The sequence below is a fragment of the Crinia signifera genome, chromosome 19 (assembly GCF_055691185.1).
Source record: "Crinia signifera chromosome 19, ASM5569118v1, whole genome shotgun sequence".
In the NCBI taxonomy this organism is placed as follows: Eukaryota; Metazoa; Chordata; class Amphibia; order Anura; family Myobatrachidae; genus Crinia; species Crinia signifera.
The window spans coordinates 97,105,001-97,124,193 of record NC_139226.1 but is presented as its reverse complement, the minus strand read 5'-3'; the positions used below and the strand labels follow the sequence as shown (position 1 = coordinate 97,124,193).

Genomic DNA, 19,193 nt, shown 5'->3' with positions numbered 1-19,193 from the left:
TGATCAAATGCGGGAATCCGCGGCATATATTGGAGAGGCGGCCAGGGATTCGGCTTCACTGGTGGCAAGGATCTCGGCTCTGTCTATTACAGCCAGACGGTCTTTGTGGCTTAAGTCTTGGCAGGCGGAGGCGGATATAAAAAAAGCAGTGGAAGCTCTTCCCTTTACGGGGGATGTTCTTTTTGGCCCAGAGCTGGATAGATTAATTGCTCAGGCGACAGGGGGTAAATCTACCTTCCTCCCTACCTCAGCGCCTCCTCCGAAAAAACCTTACCAGGGTCCGGCTTTTCGCTCCTTTCGAGGGGCCCCGAAATTTAGAGGTAAGTCCAGAGGTTCCTTTACCTCGGGCCGTGGTAGAGGTAGAGGCTTTGGCGCCGCCACCTCCGCCGCGAACCCTGGCTCCCGGCGTGCAGACGCCAAGCAGCCAGAAAAGCCCGCGGCATGACGCCCTCCCCTCCTACCTGGGGGATCCCAGAGTAGGAGCGCGGCTTCTGGATTTCCGGCAGGTCTGGGAAGAATCCTGCAAGGACAAGTGGGTTCTCTCAGTCGTGTCTCGGGGATACAAACTAGAGTTTGCCGGTTCTCCTCCTCAACAGTTTTTTACGATGGGTCTTCCGCATGCGGAAAAAGACTCCCAGTTACTACTCCAAGCAGTTCAGCGGTTGTTATCAGCCGGCGTGGTAATGCATGTCCCAACCGATCAACGCAAAGAGGGGTTTTATTCTCCTCTTTTCCTGGTTCCAAAACCAGACGGGTCGGTAAGGCCGATCTTAAATTTAAAGAAGCTGAACGAGTACATTATGTACCACAGATTCAAAATGGAGTCGCTTCGCTCGGTGGTGGCAGGTCTGGAACCGGGGGAATATTTGGCATCCTTGGACGTCAAGGATGCCTATCTACATATTCCCATTTACGACTTACACCAGAGGTTCCTTCGGTTCGCAATCAAGGACCAACATTTTCAGTTTCGGGCTCTGCCCTTTGGCCTGTCATCGGCGCCTCGCCTTTTCACCAAGGTAATGGCAGTCATGGTTGCCTTTCTCCACACACTAGGAGTCAAGATTGTTCCGTATCTGGACGATTTGTTGATAAAAGCCGGATCCAGGAGTCAGCTGGAACAGGCTCTTCACGTGACTTGTCAGACCTTGATTCGGCATGGCTGGATTCTAAACTATGGCAAATCCCAGATGGTACCTTCCCAAAGGATTTTGTTTCTTGGACTGATTCTGGACACAGAAGTACAGCGGGTCTTCCTTCCCTTGGAGAAAATTGCCTCGATTCAGGACTTGGTGAAGCAGGTGCTTCGTCCTCGGAGGGTGTCGGTGCACCTTTGCATTCGGTTGCTTGGCAAGATGGTCGCCTCCTTCGAGGCTCTGCCTTTCGGCCGTTTCCACTCCAGGACTTTTCAACTCGATCTGTTGAGACAGTGGTCGGGTTCGCATGTCCACATGCACAGGACGGTAATTCTTTCACCCTGCAGTCGGCTGTCCCTTCACTGGTGGCTTCACACGGCCAATCTGTTGGAGGGGCGTCGGTTCGGAGTCTGGGAGTGGACTATCATCACGACGGATGCCAGCCTGAGGGGCTGGGGGGCGGTTGTGATGGGACGTCACTTTCAGGGCCGTTGGTCTCCGCAGGAATCAAGGCTGCCGATAAATATTCTGGAGATTCGGGCTATCCGTCTGGCTCTTCTCAAGGCGGACCTGTTCATCAGAGGGAAGCCGATCCGAATTCAGTCGGACAATGCCACGGCTGTGGCATATATCAACAGACAGGGTGGAACGCGCAGTCGGGCAGCTATGCAGGAGGTACGCCCGATCCTTCAATGGGCGGAGAGGAATTCTCTGGCCTTCTCGGCGGTGTTCATTCCAGGGGTGGACAATTGGGAAGCGGACTACTTAAGTCGCCAGGATGTGCACCCAGGGGAGTGGGCACTGCATCCGGAGGTGTTTGGCCAGATTGTCAATCGTTGGGGGTTACCTCAGATAGACATGATGGCATCCAAACGGAATTGCAAGGTGGCTCAGTATTGTTCCAGGTCACGAGATCCGGAGGCAGTGGCGACGGATGCTCTGACCGCAGAGTGGAATTACCATCTAATCTATGTGTTCCCTCCGTTACCCTTGATTCAGTTAGTACTCAAACGGATCAAGCGCGAGAAGGCAACGGTGATTTTCATAGCTCCAAATTGGCCTCGTCGGCCTTGGTTTGCCGATCTTCAGGGGCTCCTGATAGATCAACCCTGGCTACTGCCTCAAAGAGAGGATCTATTGCAACAGGGACCATTCGTCTACCAAGAATTAAGGCAGCTGCGTTTGACGGCGTGGCTGTTGAGGCCGAGCTGCTGAGTAGGCGTGGGGTACATAAAGAGGTCATTCCCACAATGATGAGAGCCAGGAAGGAGGTTACTTCCCGGCATTATTACAGGATTTGGAAGGCTTATGTGTCGTGGTGTGAACGACACAAGTGCCCTACAGCTGTTTTTTCTTTGTCCCGATTGTTGAGGTTTCTGCAATCAGGGTTTGAGGCGGGCCTTCGTTTAGGGTCCCTTAAGGTCCAGGTGTCCGCCTTGTCGGTTTTCTTTCATAGGCGATTAGCCTTGATGCCGGAAATACAAACATTTTTGAATGGGGTTCTAAGGCTGCAGCCTCCGGTAAGACCTCCGGAAGAACCTTGGGATCTTCCTTTGGTGCTGGACTATCTCAAGTCGGAGGTGTTTGAGCCTTTAGAATCTATTGATTTACGTTTACTTACCTGGAAGACGGTGATCTTACTGGCTTTGGCATCGGCTAGACAAGTGTCTGACCTCAGTGCTCTCTCATGTCGTTCTCCGTATTTGGTGTTCCACTCAGATAGGGCGGAACTCCGGACTAGATTGGATTACTTGCCAAAGGTGGTGACGGCTTATCATCTTAATCAGCCAATCATGGTTCCGGCCTTGACAGGAGAGTTCGCTTCACTGGATGTGGTCAGAACTTTGCAGGTTTATGTGGACAGAACCAAGGATCTCAGGAAGTCGGATTCTCTGTTTGTCCTATACTGTTCCGCAAAACGTGGTTGGCCGGCTACCAAGCAAACTTTGGCCAGGTGGATTTGTCTAACCATTAAACAAGCTTATGTTCAGGCCTCCCGGCCTCCGCCTACTAGAGTTTCGGCTCATTCCACCCGTTCGGTGGGACCTTCTTGGGCGGCGGCCAGGGGGGTGTCTCTTTCTCAGGTATGTAGGGCAGCCACTTGGTCTGGGCCCAATACCTTTATTAAGTTTTATAGGTTTGACACCTTCGCGGCATCCTCTACTAGGTTTGGCCGCGCGGTGCTTCAGGATGCCCAGCGCCTTCCCGCCCGTGGGGATGGCTTTGGGACGTCCCCAGCGTAGTACTTCAGTGTCCCCAGAGGATGAAGGAGAAAATAGGAATTTGGTACTCACCGATAATTCCCTTTCTCCGAATCCGAAGGGGACACTGAGCGCCCTCCCGGCACTGGTCTTCTGGTAAGGGAGGGGTTTTTACAGGTCGCATGTGGCCAGGTTGTGTTGCATGCGATGGTCTGTATGTAAGTTCTTTTGACTTATTTTTGTTTCGGTGTCTTGTTTTCATTCTCTCTCTCTCTCTGTCAGAGGTTTCCTGGTCTCTTTTCTCCTCTCGGGCACAGTAACTAAGACTGGAGTCTGAGGGGGGGATAGAGGGGGAGGAGCCACACCACACTTCAAGTTCTTAAAGTGCCAACTCCTCCATAACACCACACTATCCCCAGCGTAGTACTTCAGTGTCCCCTTCGGATTCGGAGAAAGGGAATTATCGGTGAGTACCAAATTCCTATTTTACAGTTCCCCTTTTTAGCTTTGATGCATAATCCCATTGTCCAACTACTAAAAGGTTTGGAGTAGTTTCCTGCTTACCTGCTGAGGGTGTATTCTGCTATGCAGGAAAGACATGAATAAAGTGTCTCAGTTCAAGGCTAATACTCCTGTAGTGCCTTCATCACCAATATTTGCATTGTGAGCATTACTACAACAACAACTAGGGACCAATAATCCATAAAGATAGTATCCAAAATATCAATATACAATACAGAGAGCATTCCATAAACTGCCATACAATACGGAGCATTCCATTAGCTGACATACAATTTCAGAGAATATACAGTACAGAGAGAGTTCCAGAGATTGACATACAATACAGAGGCCACTTTAATTAATAAGGTTTCAAAAGTACTCCCAAATGACTTAACCTGGGTACACACCTAACAAATCTTTTTCAGTCTGTCTGATGGGAACCAAAAAATCTGGAAATGTATTGGTGCAAATGACAAACATGCGTTAGCGCGCATTGTGCATACACACTTGGTAATTTAAATGACTTCCTGTTATGTTTCTTCGGTATCCAGCCAAAATATCTAGTGCACATGATCTCAAACTCGGGCCTCAGGACCCCACACAGGTCATATTTTTCAGGTCTCCTGTGGATTTTTAAAATGCTTCAGTTGGTGATACACAGTGCTCCTGCCGGGTGACCTGTGTGGGGTCCTGAAGACCAAGTTTTAGAACCTACCCAGCTTTAGGCATATCTGGAATACTGTATGGAATTTGCATTATTATTTAACACCAAACATTTGAAATAAAAAAAACATTAGGTACATTATAGGCTTTTAACGATCTCAAAAACAAGGTTATGTGCCATATTATAGGATGGTACTGAATACCACACAATTCCCTTATAGCAGGGATATTCACATACAGCCATGGAGCTGATGTGAAACTACATATCCCATCATGCCCTATCACAGTTCTGCTGTTAGGGTATAATGGCAGAGCATGCTGGGCTGTGCAGTTGGTGGGCTGCTTGTCGAAGACTTAAGTCTTATGGGCATACAGGGAGCGTATCCGGTCAACAGCGTCTAGATCGATAATCACACGGTCGACAACTCTTGGTCGAACGCGTCTAAATGCCTAAAGATAGTAAACCGCGTCTAGAGAGACAGTAACGAATGTTAGACAGGTTCAGATTTTACCATCCAAGATTATAATAGCCACGAGCGGGAAAATACACTTATTTGGTGTCCATGTTGACCTATGTCGACATAGGACAAAAAAACGTGAAAAACTTGTGTAGACTACGTCAATCTAAACCTTGCATCCAACTTTGTTACTGTTGATCTAGACGCTGTTGAATATCTGGAGGCATCTAACTAGATGCGTTTGACCAAGAGTGATCGACTACGGGATTGTCTATCTAGAACGCCTTGGATCCACTATACCAGAACCACAGGGAGAATGGAGAACACTAGGGAGCAATTTTCTAAACCATCTAAAATGAAAAAATGTGATGTTGCCGATAGCAACCATTTGAGATTCGATCTATCCTTTCGCTATTGCATTGCATTGCTATGGGCAACTTCCATCAGCCAGAGCAGCATTACTAATGTGTAACAAGCTCATTTACATTTCAATAATCACCAAAATTGCCATTAATATTGTAAGCAGAAGGAACCTACCTCCGTGCACATAGCCATGCAACGTACAGTCCGATGGTCCCACTAAATGAATCAGACTGGACTGACTATATCCCACTGTATATGGATCTGGGGAGAAAAAAAAAACACAAAAAATACAAAATAAGATATATTGGAAAGGGTGCGGCAGGGGTGTCTATAGATTACCCAGAATTACTCCCAACCGAAGCGAAGTCTGCTGCCTAGGTTAGTAACATTTCCAATACATGCTTAAAATGGTCATTAAATCAATATAAAAAATTGATTGCATTCGGATTTGGACGTTTAGTTGCCGGAGAACCACAGCACGCTAGTCTCTGGAGTAACGTAACAAACTGTAAATGCGATGATACAGGACAGAGGACAGCAGCACCCGAGCTACGCCCCAGAGACCTGTCAGCAGGATACGGTGTATATTCCCCCACACACAAAACTGACTGCAAAATGCAGATAATGCAGAAGCTCACAAAAGAACATTCATTCTATAAAATGTGACATTGCAACATTTTAATTTTAATTTACAATGGCATGTAAATGAATGAGAAACCCACAAACATTAATCTCAACATGTAACAAGGTCTATTCAATAATGATATGCAAATAGAAGAAATGATGCTGAAGCCCACAGCCACCCACCAGAAAGTGACCTGAATTAGACGGATCAAACGAGATTTTATTTATAGCACACTTGTTCTATTTGCATCTTATTACTAGGTGTTGCCCATTTGAAGACAGTAACGCCCCCATCTCATGCAACACTCAGCATTCCATGTTTATTGTCCTATAGTCACTGCAGATAGCAGAGGCGGCCATCAGGGGAAATGAGGGAGGGGCCAATTGGGAGGAGCAAGAATCCAGGATCTGGGCAGTACCAGTGATAGGGCTGAAGAACAGCAGAGATGCCTTCAAAGGTCCAGCTGCAGCTTGCAGGTTCCGAGGTTTGTCAGCAAATGTGAACCACTGTTAAAGTATACAGTTTGGGCGCACCCAGGGCTATTTTTGTGCAGGATCTAGCAGGAACTGTGGCCCTTATTCTAGCTCACTCTTTCTGACAAAATATTTCTTAGATGGACAAAACCATGTGCACTGCAGGTGAGGCAGATGTAAAACCCCACCCAAATCTAATTATCTCTGCACAAGTAACACCTGCCTCACCTGCAGTGCTCATGGTTTTGTCCATCTAAGAAATATTTTGTCAGAAAGAGTGAGCTAGAATAAGGGCCACAGTTCCTGCTGGAGCCTGCACAAAAATAGCCCTGGGCGCACCCTAGTGTGATGTTGGAGGTGTGTGAACACCATGACAAAATGGAATAACTTGCAAGCGAGGGTGCGACTAACTGCAAGATTATGTTTCTGTGTAATCTCATTCACAACATATACTTCTTTGATTACTAGCTCCATTACCCTAGCTGTTTCATAGTGGTGTCCAGACCTGCTGTAATGTATTTGTAGCCATTCACTCTGGCATTAGATTTGCATGGCGTGGGTTGGATCTTGCCTCCACCATAGGATGACCGAACCCACTTTTGCAGCATGCTGCGACTCGTGAGACATGTTGTGGGCCCTGAGCATCTGTTCCCCTTCATGCTCCATTCTGCCATGCTCATCAAGCCAATTACAACAGCTACCCAATGACTGGTAACACCCCTCCCATTACATTATCCCCGGGGGGCCTTCATGGACCAGCCCAGTCCTCTCCAATAAATTTCTAATCGCAGCTGTCAAGACGTTCTGCTGGTTTCATTCAGGTAACAGTAGGAGGTCCAGGGTTGGTCCCTCAATGTTGTGATGGATATGAAGGACCATATCTACCAAATTGGACTATCTAATAAGCATTCAACTAATTATAATAACGTTTCCACAGTGGGCGGAATTACTAGGTTTGTAGGAAATGGGATAATGGATCAAAGGCCTGATTCATTGGAGGACCCTATAGGGTTCGGGCTGCATCTTCAGTAACAACCACCGCCGGTGTCTCATGGCAACAGGGGAAACCATGTCCGAACCATTCGCCATCTGTGCAGCTTTAACTGATGCAGTATGTCTATCAAACAGAGTCTTACCCTGCATTGCCCCCACCATGGCAGGACCATCGGGGAGCATGCGTCGAGCTGAAGTCATCAGACATTTACAAGAGAATGGAAACAACGTCCATCAATGTTCAAGCTCAAAGACAGGTCTGCAGTAAACATTTTGTCTTTGTGGCCTGGGGTCTACAGGAGTAGATTCACCAATTTAAAAACAGGGGAGAAAAAGCTAGCTATGTACCTAAACTCAAAAAGTTCTCATTCACTACCAATGTTCCGTCAAACAAGCAATACTGAAAGAGGCCGTGTTGCTAGAACAAATTTTTCCAATTTGGTTTGCGAGAAGGATTATGGAAGAAAATCGGCTTATCTAGTAACTACGTGACTGCTATATCCAATATATGAATCACTGTTCTTCCTTCTGTGCTCAGAGGAGCTCTCTGACAGTTTTGGATTGTTTCCTGTGTTTTTTTAATTGTCGTCTTTGCATGGAAGACCTCGGAGAATAAAATCTCTGGTGCGGAACACTTTAAACTGCGATATCTTGTTACATAAATGGGCATCACCTGAATCAATTAGAGTGCACGCCTCGTGGAAGATGGTCCAAATGAGAAACTGCACATGTATGATGACATTACCGACACAGTCCCCGAACAAAGATATCGTCCAGAGAATTGATCGCTGGAAGAGCGGAGACGATAATTGCCATGTTTACATTTGGGAAATTCTAATTACTCGCTGAATAATTTTTTTCAACAAAAGGCCACTATTGTACGAGAATAATTATTAGCAGAGACAATGTACCGGGGGGAACGTTATTGGAAGGAAGCAGTGCATTTGGATGATCGGGGACCAGCACTATAGAATAATGCGGCACTTTAGAAAAACAACAACATTATGGGGGTCATTCTGGTCCGTTCGCATTCGCATGCCTATTCAATGGGGGTTATTCTAGTTCACTCTTTCTGACAAAATCCTTCTTAGATGGACAGAACCATGTGCACTGCAGGGGGGGGCAGATGTTACTTGTGCAGAGAGAAGTAGATTTGGGTGAGTTATTTTGTTTCTGTGCAGGGTAAATACCGGCTGCTTTATTTTTACACTGCAATATAGATCTCACTTTGAAGTAAAACCCCACCCAAATCTAATTCTCTCTGCACAAGTAACATCTGCCCCCCCTGCAGTGCACATGGTTTTGTCCATCTAAGAAGGAATTTGTCAGAAAGAGTGAACTAGAATAACCCCCAATGTTTGTGAAGTGTGCATGCGTATTTCTGCAGATGTGCATGCAACAGGTGTGTGCGGCCATGGCGAACAGACTGTTAGTATGGCACACGCACCCAAGACTGCGGGCGTGGAGCCGGAGGACGCACCCATGGGAACAGCCAGTGTTTCATGGGCATCCATGAAAATGCTGGGGGTTCCCATGGAAATCACCCGGTGACGCGCGTAAGAGGGGCAGGCAGCTGACATCACCGGCTGCCCACCCAGTTCCTGTCACCCGAGAGTAACTTAGATATGCATGCACCTTCCACATCATTTGATGGTCGGCGACCATCGAATGATGTGGGTGTTTCCCCATGGGCTGTAAAACATCCTTATGCAGCCACATGGGCGAACACACCGTGCAAGGGGGCGGGGTGTGGCCGGAGGGACTAGCAAGGTCGACATGGGTCTAGGTCAGGCATGTCCAACGTTGGCCCTCCAGATGTTGTGAAACTACACATCCCAGCATGCTTTGCCACTGTTTTGCTATTAGAGAATGCTAAAACTATTGCAAAGCATGCTGGGATGTGTAGTTTTACAACATCTGGAGGGCCAACGTTGGACATGCCTGGTCTAGGTCGACAGACAAAAGGTCGTCATGGGGTTTTTCAATGTTTTTTGAGCTGACATGCAGCATTTCATGCCCTACCATCCACTAGGGCAGGGCTGGGCAACACCGGCCCTCCAGATGTTAGTGAACTACACATCCCAGGATGCTTTGCATTAGTTTTGCTATGTGGCCATGCTGAAACTGATGCAAGGCATGCTGGGATGTGTAGTTCATAAACATCTGGAGGGCCGGTGTTGCCCAGCCCTGCACTGGGGCGTGGTGGGAGAATAAAATAGTGTGCCCGAAGCATGGCGAGCGAACTGTGAAAAACCCCATGTCGACATAATGCTTGTGTCGACCGAATGACCTGTCGCTAGACACCGAATGACCTGTCGCTAGACACCCATGTCGACCAACTTATGGTCGACTAAATGATCCGCACCCTGCTATATATATATATATATAGGGCTTGTGGCAGACACATCTCATTGCAATGATTAAAGTGCTCATATTTGGGATTGATAGGTTCTGTGTGATCGTGATTTTTACCAGTCAGTCTATTGCTGCAACATCACAGGATTATAATTCTGTGTATGTGGGAGAGAGGGATGAGGGATTTATTAACTTCTTTGGTAAAGTTTATGATCTGTGTGACGCACGATTTCCCAAGGATTCCTTGTAAAGGATTTACTATTCTTTTGTACTAAAAAAACATTCTTTGTAACAATAAAAAAAAAAAAAAAAAAAAAGATATTGATGCGCTGTGGTAATAAATAATATCCATCATTTCAGCTTCCAGTACACTTCAGTGGCTCATTTTCTCTCCCCCTCAGTCCTGCTTTCATACATGCACAAAATAAAGCAAAGTCAGGACATTGACATATGACAGATTACTTACCCTTGTTTTGTCTATCTGAAGCAAGAATAAAACACATACACAATTATTGAAATGGCAAAATTTTTAGGATTTCTTAAAACAAAAACCCTAAAAACATATATAACCTCTCAAATGTATGACGTAGTATGACTTAGGGGGTTATTCAGTACCCAATTGCACCGCGTACCATTTTTGCATATCCTCAATTTCTCACAACAGACCAGATGCATCTAGCTTCAGAAAAATTATAAAATGGACTGTGATGAAGTACCAGCCAAATCAGCCCCCAATTGTCATGTTACAGGCTGTGAAAAATGACAGTTACGAGCTGACTGGTTAGTAGTTTCTCTCTCTCTTTATCACGGTTTAGCTAATTCCAGACAGCAAATATCTCACTTTAGTCAAATATTTAGAAAGCACATTATAAAATGTAAATTAATGATAGGTTTGTAATTATGTTAATGGCTGCCAGTCAGTTTGAATCAATTACTTTTACACGACAGAAGCAGCCATTTTGTGTGATGATTCAATATTCATGACAATGCAGCCTATTAGTTTATGAGGTATTAGTGACATCACTGAAGCATAACGCACAAAATGGCTGCCCAGTTGGTAGTAAATGCTAAGCCATGTATTCACAAACTTTGTAATAAATATACCCGAACAGCAGTGTATTCCATTTATATTTAAAATATAGTTCAACGATAAAGTGTGTCATTGGACATCCAACTACCTGGTTACAAATGAGTCCTGAGACACCGAATTGGCACCAATTTAAGCACTAATTCAATACACGGGAAGCAGTGAGAGACCAATAAGCCAGTGGCACAGAAGTAAGGTGAATTTGGAGCCAGCACTAGTAAAGAATTATCCGCAGGACAGCACAGTAATAGATTAAAATGTTCATATTACCTCACGATGTCAAATACCCAAAGGAACTGCAAAAGCAATAAACAGCAGTGACAGCTGCACGGGAGATCTGGTTACCACAGAGATCTCCAACTTCACTCTCCAGGTATAAAATAATAAAGCTCCCTATTTGGAACATCAGATCAGATTAAGTGTGGTTTCTGTTTACCAGTGTCTTTACAGAAAATAAACCCAAGCAGAATGGCTTATAGCGCTTGTCTGCAGTTTATAGATTTTTTTTAAACCTTTTATGTTCAGGGAATTTTTTCCCCTTTTACATAATAGTGGGTCTGTAACCTGTTACACACACACACACACACACACACACACACACACACACACACACACACACACACACACACACACACACACACACACACACACACACAACATGACAATCCCTTCGAAATGACCTTGTTTTTATTTTCATTTATGTAATCTATTTCTTAAGGATCACAACAGTTTACCTCATACTTGCCTACGTTTGAAAACTAGTTTCAGGGAGATTATATTTGGTAGTAGAATTTTGCACAGTGCGCCAGGGGTGTGTCTAGTTCCATATATGGAGAGATTGTGAAAAGATTGTGAACATGGCACCTAGAAGCGTCGGTGTGTTCTGGTACATCTGAGGGGACTCTTTTAAATAGGGAATAAATATTCGAAATCATTGATGGTTCATGGCCAATGTCGAATACTTTTTGCCATCGATGGGGGAGAACCAGATGGTTTCCCTCCATCGATGGAACAGCAAAACGATGTTTAGCTTTTTTTTTTCCAAAAGTGCCGGGACACCCCTGACACCCGCAAAGCCCCGCCCCCGTGCTTTGATTAGCCCACAGGCCAAACAAGTACAATAGATGACCATCGATATGTAAAAATATCGGTGGTCAGCCATTTCATAGTTTAGCACTATCGATGGCCAATTGCAGAATTGCCATCAATGGCAACCATCGATGGCAATAACAACGATGACAATCCCTACTTTTAAAATGACTTGTATCAAAATGTAAATGAGCCCCAAAGCAGTTGGTAAGAGTTACTATACTTCGTAAAAGTGTTAGGAAATTGTGCTGATGATTCAATGTAAATGTATCTATTTCTCATTTCTTTTTCCCCCAAAAAATGTAACAGTGTAATGTGGGCTAGGTGAAACAAGGTAGATTGCTAGACTAATCAGGGAGAGCGGGAGATTGCTGTTATTTCAGGGAGTCTCCAACAGAATGCAGGGGGGTAGGCAACTATGGTTTTACTTCATTGCCGGTTTCCTGTTTGTGAAACCGTGCAGGAGTGGGCAATAACAGCCCTCCAACTGTTGATAAACTACACATCCCAGCATGCCTTGCACCAGTTTTAGCATGGTCAAATAGCAAAACTAAGGCAAGGCATGCTGGAATGTGTAGTTCCTCAACAGCTGGACTGCCACTTTGGCCCACCCCTGCTCTAGAGTAACAAGGGTATTGAAACATTGCCCTTATTTTTTTCTTCTTCTAGCGTCTACCTCCACAGCGTGCAACCGGGTAGGTTGCCTGAAATAAGACACTAAAAAAAAAATAGCATACGGTAAAAACTAGCATTTTATAACACTACACTACCTTACAGTATTATTTTGGGATTGCTTTGATCTAAATTGTCTTCTAATATGGGGTAAGTCCCATTAATTATATAATTACTTTCCAGTGTGGATGGTACCATTAGCTGTACATGCCAGTGAGAATGCAGGGCACACCACCATTGTCGAGTGTACATATTTACTAAATTGGTGGAAGTAGTGAGTTGTATTTTTGGAAAACTGTATGCACTGTGGCATGATCAATAATGCCATAATCAGGAAGGAACCGCGGCAGGGCCCAGTGCTGGCAGAACCATGGTATTTAACAGTGCTAGTGTAATCACGGCTGAGGGCAGTGCTGTCAAAAGACCAAGTAGTTTGCCATGCACTAATAATTAACACATAGGGCAGTATTCAATGAAAAAGTTCTCCGTGCATGGAGAGCGTTTTATTTCGCTCTCCATGCACTCTCCGTGTTCCGGAGGGCTCTCTGCCACTCCTGCTCCCTCTATTCAATGTGGCTGATGCTCTCCGCCACTCGCGGAGAGTCTTAACCCCTGCAGGGAGCAGGGAGCTTTCAGGGAGCCGGAAGCAGCCAGAGAGATTAAAGTCTCCCTGGCTGCTCCAGAGGACTGTGGAGGGGAGGGGGGCTCTCCAGGACCCAGGCTGCACCCCCCTATAGCCAGCGGGGGACCCAGTATTCACTGCATCCGTTTGTGCATAGTTACGTTCGGGTGCAGTGAATATATGAATATCTAATGAGCGGCTCGAGCGCTCCGGCCCCCTGCTGGCTGCACTGTGTAAAAAAAAAAAAAAAAAATTTAAAAAAATATTTTTTTTTTTAAAATCTCCTATATATTTGGCTACATCTGTCACTCAAAGTGGGTGTCTGTGTCTATAACGCTCTGTTCCTGGACTTTCCTCTTAATGTGTGATTGCCTTCATCTGTGCTGAACACCTTTCTGAGAAATTAACCTGTTTAAAACAGGTGATGGCAATCATACATTAAGTCTAGAAACAGAGCATTGTGTCCCTCCTGGAGAGGGTCATGTTGGGAGGTATGTGACAGAGAACCTTACCAGTGAGCCCACAGACAGTGCCAGACACCCACTGCCTTCCCATGTTGCCCAGCACTGCTACTCCACAGCCACCAGGTGAGCGCCCTCCTCCCGCGATTTGCGGCAAAACCTCCCCCCCGCGCGCCCCCCCTCCCGCGATTCGCGGCAAAAACACCCGCTCCCCTGCGACCCCCCCTACCGCGATTCGCAGCAAAAACACCCCCGCGACCCCCCCCTCCCGCGATTCGCTGCAAAAAGAACCCCCCCACGACCCCTCCCGCAATTCGCGGCATAACCACCACCCCGCGACCCCCCCTCCCACGAATCGCGGCAAACCCTCCCCCGTGACCCCCCCCCCCGATTCGCGGGAAAAACACCCCCCCCCCGCGACCTCCCTCCCGCGATTCGCGGCAAAAAGAACCCCCCCGCGACCCCCCTTGCACGATTGGCGGCACCCCCCCTGCGACCCCCCTCCCGCGATTCGCGGCACCCCCCCCCCCTGCAATTCGCAGCAGCCCCAGGATTAAATGGCACATGCAAAACACTGACATGGCTATGGTCGACAATGAAAAAGGTTGACATGAGTTTTTGAAGATTTATTTTTAATTTTTTCATATTCATTGTCATGTGTCGACATGGACACCAATGAAGTGGCACACTTATGTCAACATTTACATGTGTTGACCTTTCTGTGTTGATTTTTTCTTGTGGCGATTCGCGTCACACCCCCCCGCAACCCCCCCTCCCGCGATTCGCGGCACCTCCCGTGACCCCCCACCTCCCGCAATTCGCGGCAACCCCCCACCGGAACCCCTGTGAACCCCGCCCTCCCGCGATTCGCGGCACCCACCCCCGCGACCCCCCCTCCCGCAATTCGCGGCACCCCCCCCGTGATTCGCGGCAGCTCCAGAATTAAATTGCACATGGAAAACACTGACATGGCTATGGTCGACAATGAAAAAGGTTGACATGAGTTTTTGAAGTTTTTTTGTCATTTTTTGAATATTTTCATATTCATTCTCATGTGTCGACATGGACACCAATGAAGTGCCACACTTATGTCAACATTTACATGTGTTGACCTTTCTGTGTTGATTCTTTTCTTGTGGCGATTCGCGTCACACCCCCCACAACCCCCACTCCCGCGATTCACGGCACACACACACACACCTCCCCCGCGATTCTCGGCACCCCACCCCGTGACCCCCCCTCCCGTGATTCACGGCACACCCCCGCGACCCCCCCACCCATGATTCGTCGCAACCCCCGTAACCCCCCCTCCCGCGATTCGCAGCACCCACCCGCGCGACCCCCCCTCCCGCAATTCGCGGCACCCCCCCCGCGATTCGCGGCAGCTCCAGAATTAAATTGCACATGGAAAACACTGACATGGCTATGGTCGACAATGAAAAAGGTTGACATGAGTTTTTGAAGTTTTTTTTTTCATTTTTTGAATGTTTTCATATTCATTCTCATGTGTCGACATGGACACCAATGAAGTGCCACACTTATGTCAACATTTACATGTGTTGACCTTTCTGTGTTGATTTTTTCTTGTGGCGATTCGCGTCACACCCCCCCCGACCCCCCCCCGCAACCCCCACTCCCACGATTCACGGCACACACACACCCCCCCGCGATTCTCGGCACCCCACCCCGTGACCCCCCCTCCCGTGATTCACGGCACACCCCCCGCGACCCCCCCTACCATGATTCGCCGCAACCCCCGCCCCCGTAACCCCCCTCCCGCGATTTGCGGCAACCCACCCCGCGACCCCCCTCCCGCGATTCTCTGCAATCCCTCCCCTCCCGCGATTCGCAGCATCCACCCCCCCACAACCCCCCCTCCTGCAATTCGCGGCACCCCCCGCGACCCCCCCTCCTGCAATTCGCGGCACCCTCCGCGACCCCCCCTCCCGCGATTCGCGGACACCTAAGTTGCAATACAGGGCATCTTTCATACAATTCTAACCATATTTCTCATATACAAACGTTCACAAATTAAGGGGGCGCAGCCCCTTACGACGGTGTGAAGAGCGCCCGTAGGGCGCGATGAATCACCTAGTTAAATATATATTCATGTGCTATAAGCACATGAATAAAAATAACATGCCCCTTCACAGGAAAAAAAAAACTGATTTTTTTTACACCAAAATTTCTTAAAAAAACCTTTTAGTTTAAAAGTTCACATTCCAGCTCTCCATCAAAAGATGGAGAATTGCTACACGGAGAGACACGGAGAAAGTCACTTAGAAAGACGGAGAACATTTCACATTGAATAGGGTTGCTCGCTTTTGGAGAGCAAAATGCTCCGTCCAAGGCGAACAAAGCACAAGTTCTCCACAAAACACGGAGAACTTTTCTCATTGAATACTGCCCATATACTGGGATTGTGGGTTATTTAACTCATGACGTGGGGGTGCGCGTATAAAGATCATCATACAGGATTGTTCTTTAAGAAATTCTACCATTCCTTCTACCTACACAATAAAGAACATTTCCAGCAGCCAGCTCTACAGGAATGAGGGTAACATTAGTGTTAGCCAAGCTGGACAGCGTAATGTCATTCTGAATAGTGCAAAATAAGCAAATGATAAAGTACCTACAAAATGTGAGCAAGTGGGGATCACTATCATGGACTGCTGTAAAATACTGGCAAGCCTACGTTCAACAATCCCTGTATGTCATGCAGCTGTATAGTGTTACTGATATCACTAGTAATTGGATGGCCAAACAAACCTATATGATCCGCATGGCTTTACATATCATCAGGCTGTTCACCTTTACCCATTCCCAATCTATAGGTAGATTATATATATAAAAAAAAAAAGGTCATAAGCTGCAAGCGCCGCATCGGTCATCCAAGTTTCTCACTAATAAGATATCTGTCCTTTCTGAAATCCTACCCTAAGCAAATAATCATCCATATTTTGACACTGTTAGACCTAAAAATAAGACCTTTAATCTAGTTCAATTCTAAAGTAACGGGTCAGGAATCTACAGCAATCGAATTATCCACTATCATGTTTCTGAGCATCACTGCCATTGGGGAATATAGAAATGGTAGAATAAACTGATCCGGCTTTCTTTGATGCGGTTACTGGAGAAGTGACTGCGACATTGTCGGTCTTGTTACTCGTGTAACGGGAAGCAAACCAGGTTAGAGTGCTGCAGAATTGGGATTTGTTTAGTTACGCTGCCGACTTTCCATTCCTCAACCCCGCAGTAGAATGTTTTTCTACCAAAACAGAATGGAAGTTCTCGTTGTGTAAAATTTGTGATTTTAAGAATGGATTTAAAAAAAAAAAAAAAAACATAGAAAAAAAATGAAGTATATGAAATGTTATAATGCAGCGGTCATATTTTCATTCCAATAAAAGTTCCATTGTGCTTCATACTCTCTCACTATTCATATATGCACAATATACAGTGTTACGCAAATCAAATTAATCCGCAGTCTCCTGGTGTACCCTGGTTGCATTGTGTTAGGACTAAGAAGAATTTTCAGGCCGGTGCTAGAGTGGGCGTGTGGTATCGGGATTAGGAAGACCAACATCGGAATCCTGACTGCCGGTACTCCGACAGGAGGACGAGTGCATCGAAAACACTAGCGGGCTCTTTGGCTCCCACAAGGTTATATTCTCCATCTATAGGGGTCATGGACCCCCAAGAGGGAGAAAATAATAATAATATTTTTTTTTGGTCTGATGGGGTCCCAGAGCAAAATAGTTTGAGGACTCCACATGTAATCATTCAGGATGGCGGCTTTTCAGATTACACCCCTACTAACATTTTATGTATCCTACTCTAAAGGTCCATACACGCTGGGTGATTATGCCCAGCGTGTATGGAGAGCGATGATGAAAATCATCGCTGCATAGTGGAGCGCTACGCAAAGCCGTCCTGAAAGCAGCTCATCTGCTGGTATAACCAGCACATGAACGGCATTCCCGGAGATGTTGCGGGAGCGTGCAGCAGCGCTCAGCGCTCTTCGCCGGGCCATACACAAGGGCAGCTTTGAGCTGAAAGCCGCTCAAACCTGCTGTTTTGAGCGACTTTTAGCTCAAAGTCGCCAAGTGTGAATGGGCCTTAACACATTCTGTAGGGTATTGTGTAAAATTTTTATCTATAGATACATTTTTTGGCTTAATATTTTCTTACATTTTCAAGAAAAGTTTTCCTTAAAAGTTCCACAGTACAATATGGGTTATTCAGAATTGATCGCAAATTGTTCAGCATATAGGCAAAACCATGCTGCACTGTAGGTGGGGCAGATGTAACATGTGCAGAGCGAGTTAGATTTGGGTGAGTTATTTTATTTCTGTGCAGGGTAAATACCGGCAGCTTTATTTTTACACTGCAATTTAGATCTAACTATCAGCACATGTTACATCTGCCCCACCTGCAGCGCAACATGATTTTGCCCATTTGCTAAATAAATGTGCTTTGCGATCAGGTCTAACTCCCAATAGGTGTAAATAAAGCAGTGGTAACTTCATTCCAGAGCAAAACCCTATACCTAAAGCAAAAGACAGACTTCAGGCATTTACATAAAGCACAAAATGTATTTCTTAAAAAAAAAAAAAATTGCTAAACGCCAATGTAAAAGGAAAGATTAACTAAAGCAGGACTGTGAAAAAAAACCAAAAACAAACAAAATAAAATATATGTGGACATCCTGCGCTGGATATATAAACACTAACTAGGCTTCCAAGCTGATATAAATAAATGGCGCAGCTGTAACACAACATAATCTGTCTGGGTACAGACAAAAGGAACTCGCTCGCCCCTTGTGAGATGTTACTAGGCAACAGCTGTATTACTGCCCAGAACCCCGTTCAGTGCTCAAAGTTTAAAGCAAACTCAAATTAACAGGGAGGGAAAAGTTGCAATAGAGAAAAAGATCTTTCATTCAAAAGCGTTATCATCTCTCAGCCATTCCTTCGACTTGAAATTATTTCTGCTTTCCTATCTTCTAGCCTCCTGTCTCGCTTCCTTGCATTTTAAATCTTCATATTAAACAGGAGCGCAGAGAACTTCATTTGAACGTCAGAAAATTTCAGAGCTGTTCTTGAGTTACATAAATCAGTCTTCTCTTCATTGCATAAACACGTCGGATGCATGAAAATCTGTTATATGGAGGACCGTTTGACACTACAAACATCTTGCACCAGTGTGACAGAAGCTACAGATCACTACCCAGGGCTAGGACATCATAGGGTCAATTTTTCTAAGATTGAATGGGTATGAATGCTCATGCTTTGGCCAGGGGACCCTATGTAAAAAGTGTCCCCCGGCTGTGGCATGACACCGCTGGCTGTTTGAGCCCGGTGCTGGTTTTTCGGAATACTGGGGACCCCTACTACTTTTGTCCCCCGTATTTTTGGGAACCAGGACTGGGCCAAGAGCCCAGTGCTGGTTATAGAAATACAGGGGGACCCCATTTGATGTTTCCCCCTGTATTTCC

The 19,193-nt window shown here is 46.2% G+C and overlaps 1 protein-coding gene across 7 annotated transcripts in view; it reads right to left on the bottom strand.

Annotated features, from left to right (window-relative positions):
* The window catches only part of ACOT7 (acyl-CoA thioesterase 7), a 163,235-nt gene that overhangs the window by 71,467 nt on the left and 72,575 nt on the right, over nt 1-19,193 (bottom strand). For 4 of the 7 annotated variants that reach the window (XM_083162982.1, XM_083162986.1, XM_083162981.1 and 1 more), the window contains 2 exons: nt 10,232-10,246; nt 5,494-5,580 (listed from right to left, as the gene is read on the bottom strand). In XM_083162982.1, the coding sequence (XP_083019108.1) occupies nt 5,494-5,580; nt 10,232-10,246 (102 nt within the window). The remainder of the gene's footprint in view (nt 1-5,493; nt 5,581-10,231; nt 10,247-19,193) is intronic. The other 3 variants (XM_083162987.1, XM_083162984.1, XM_083162983.1) reach the window with 1 other exon arrangement.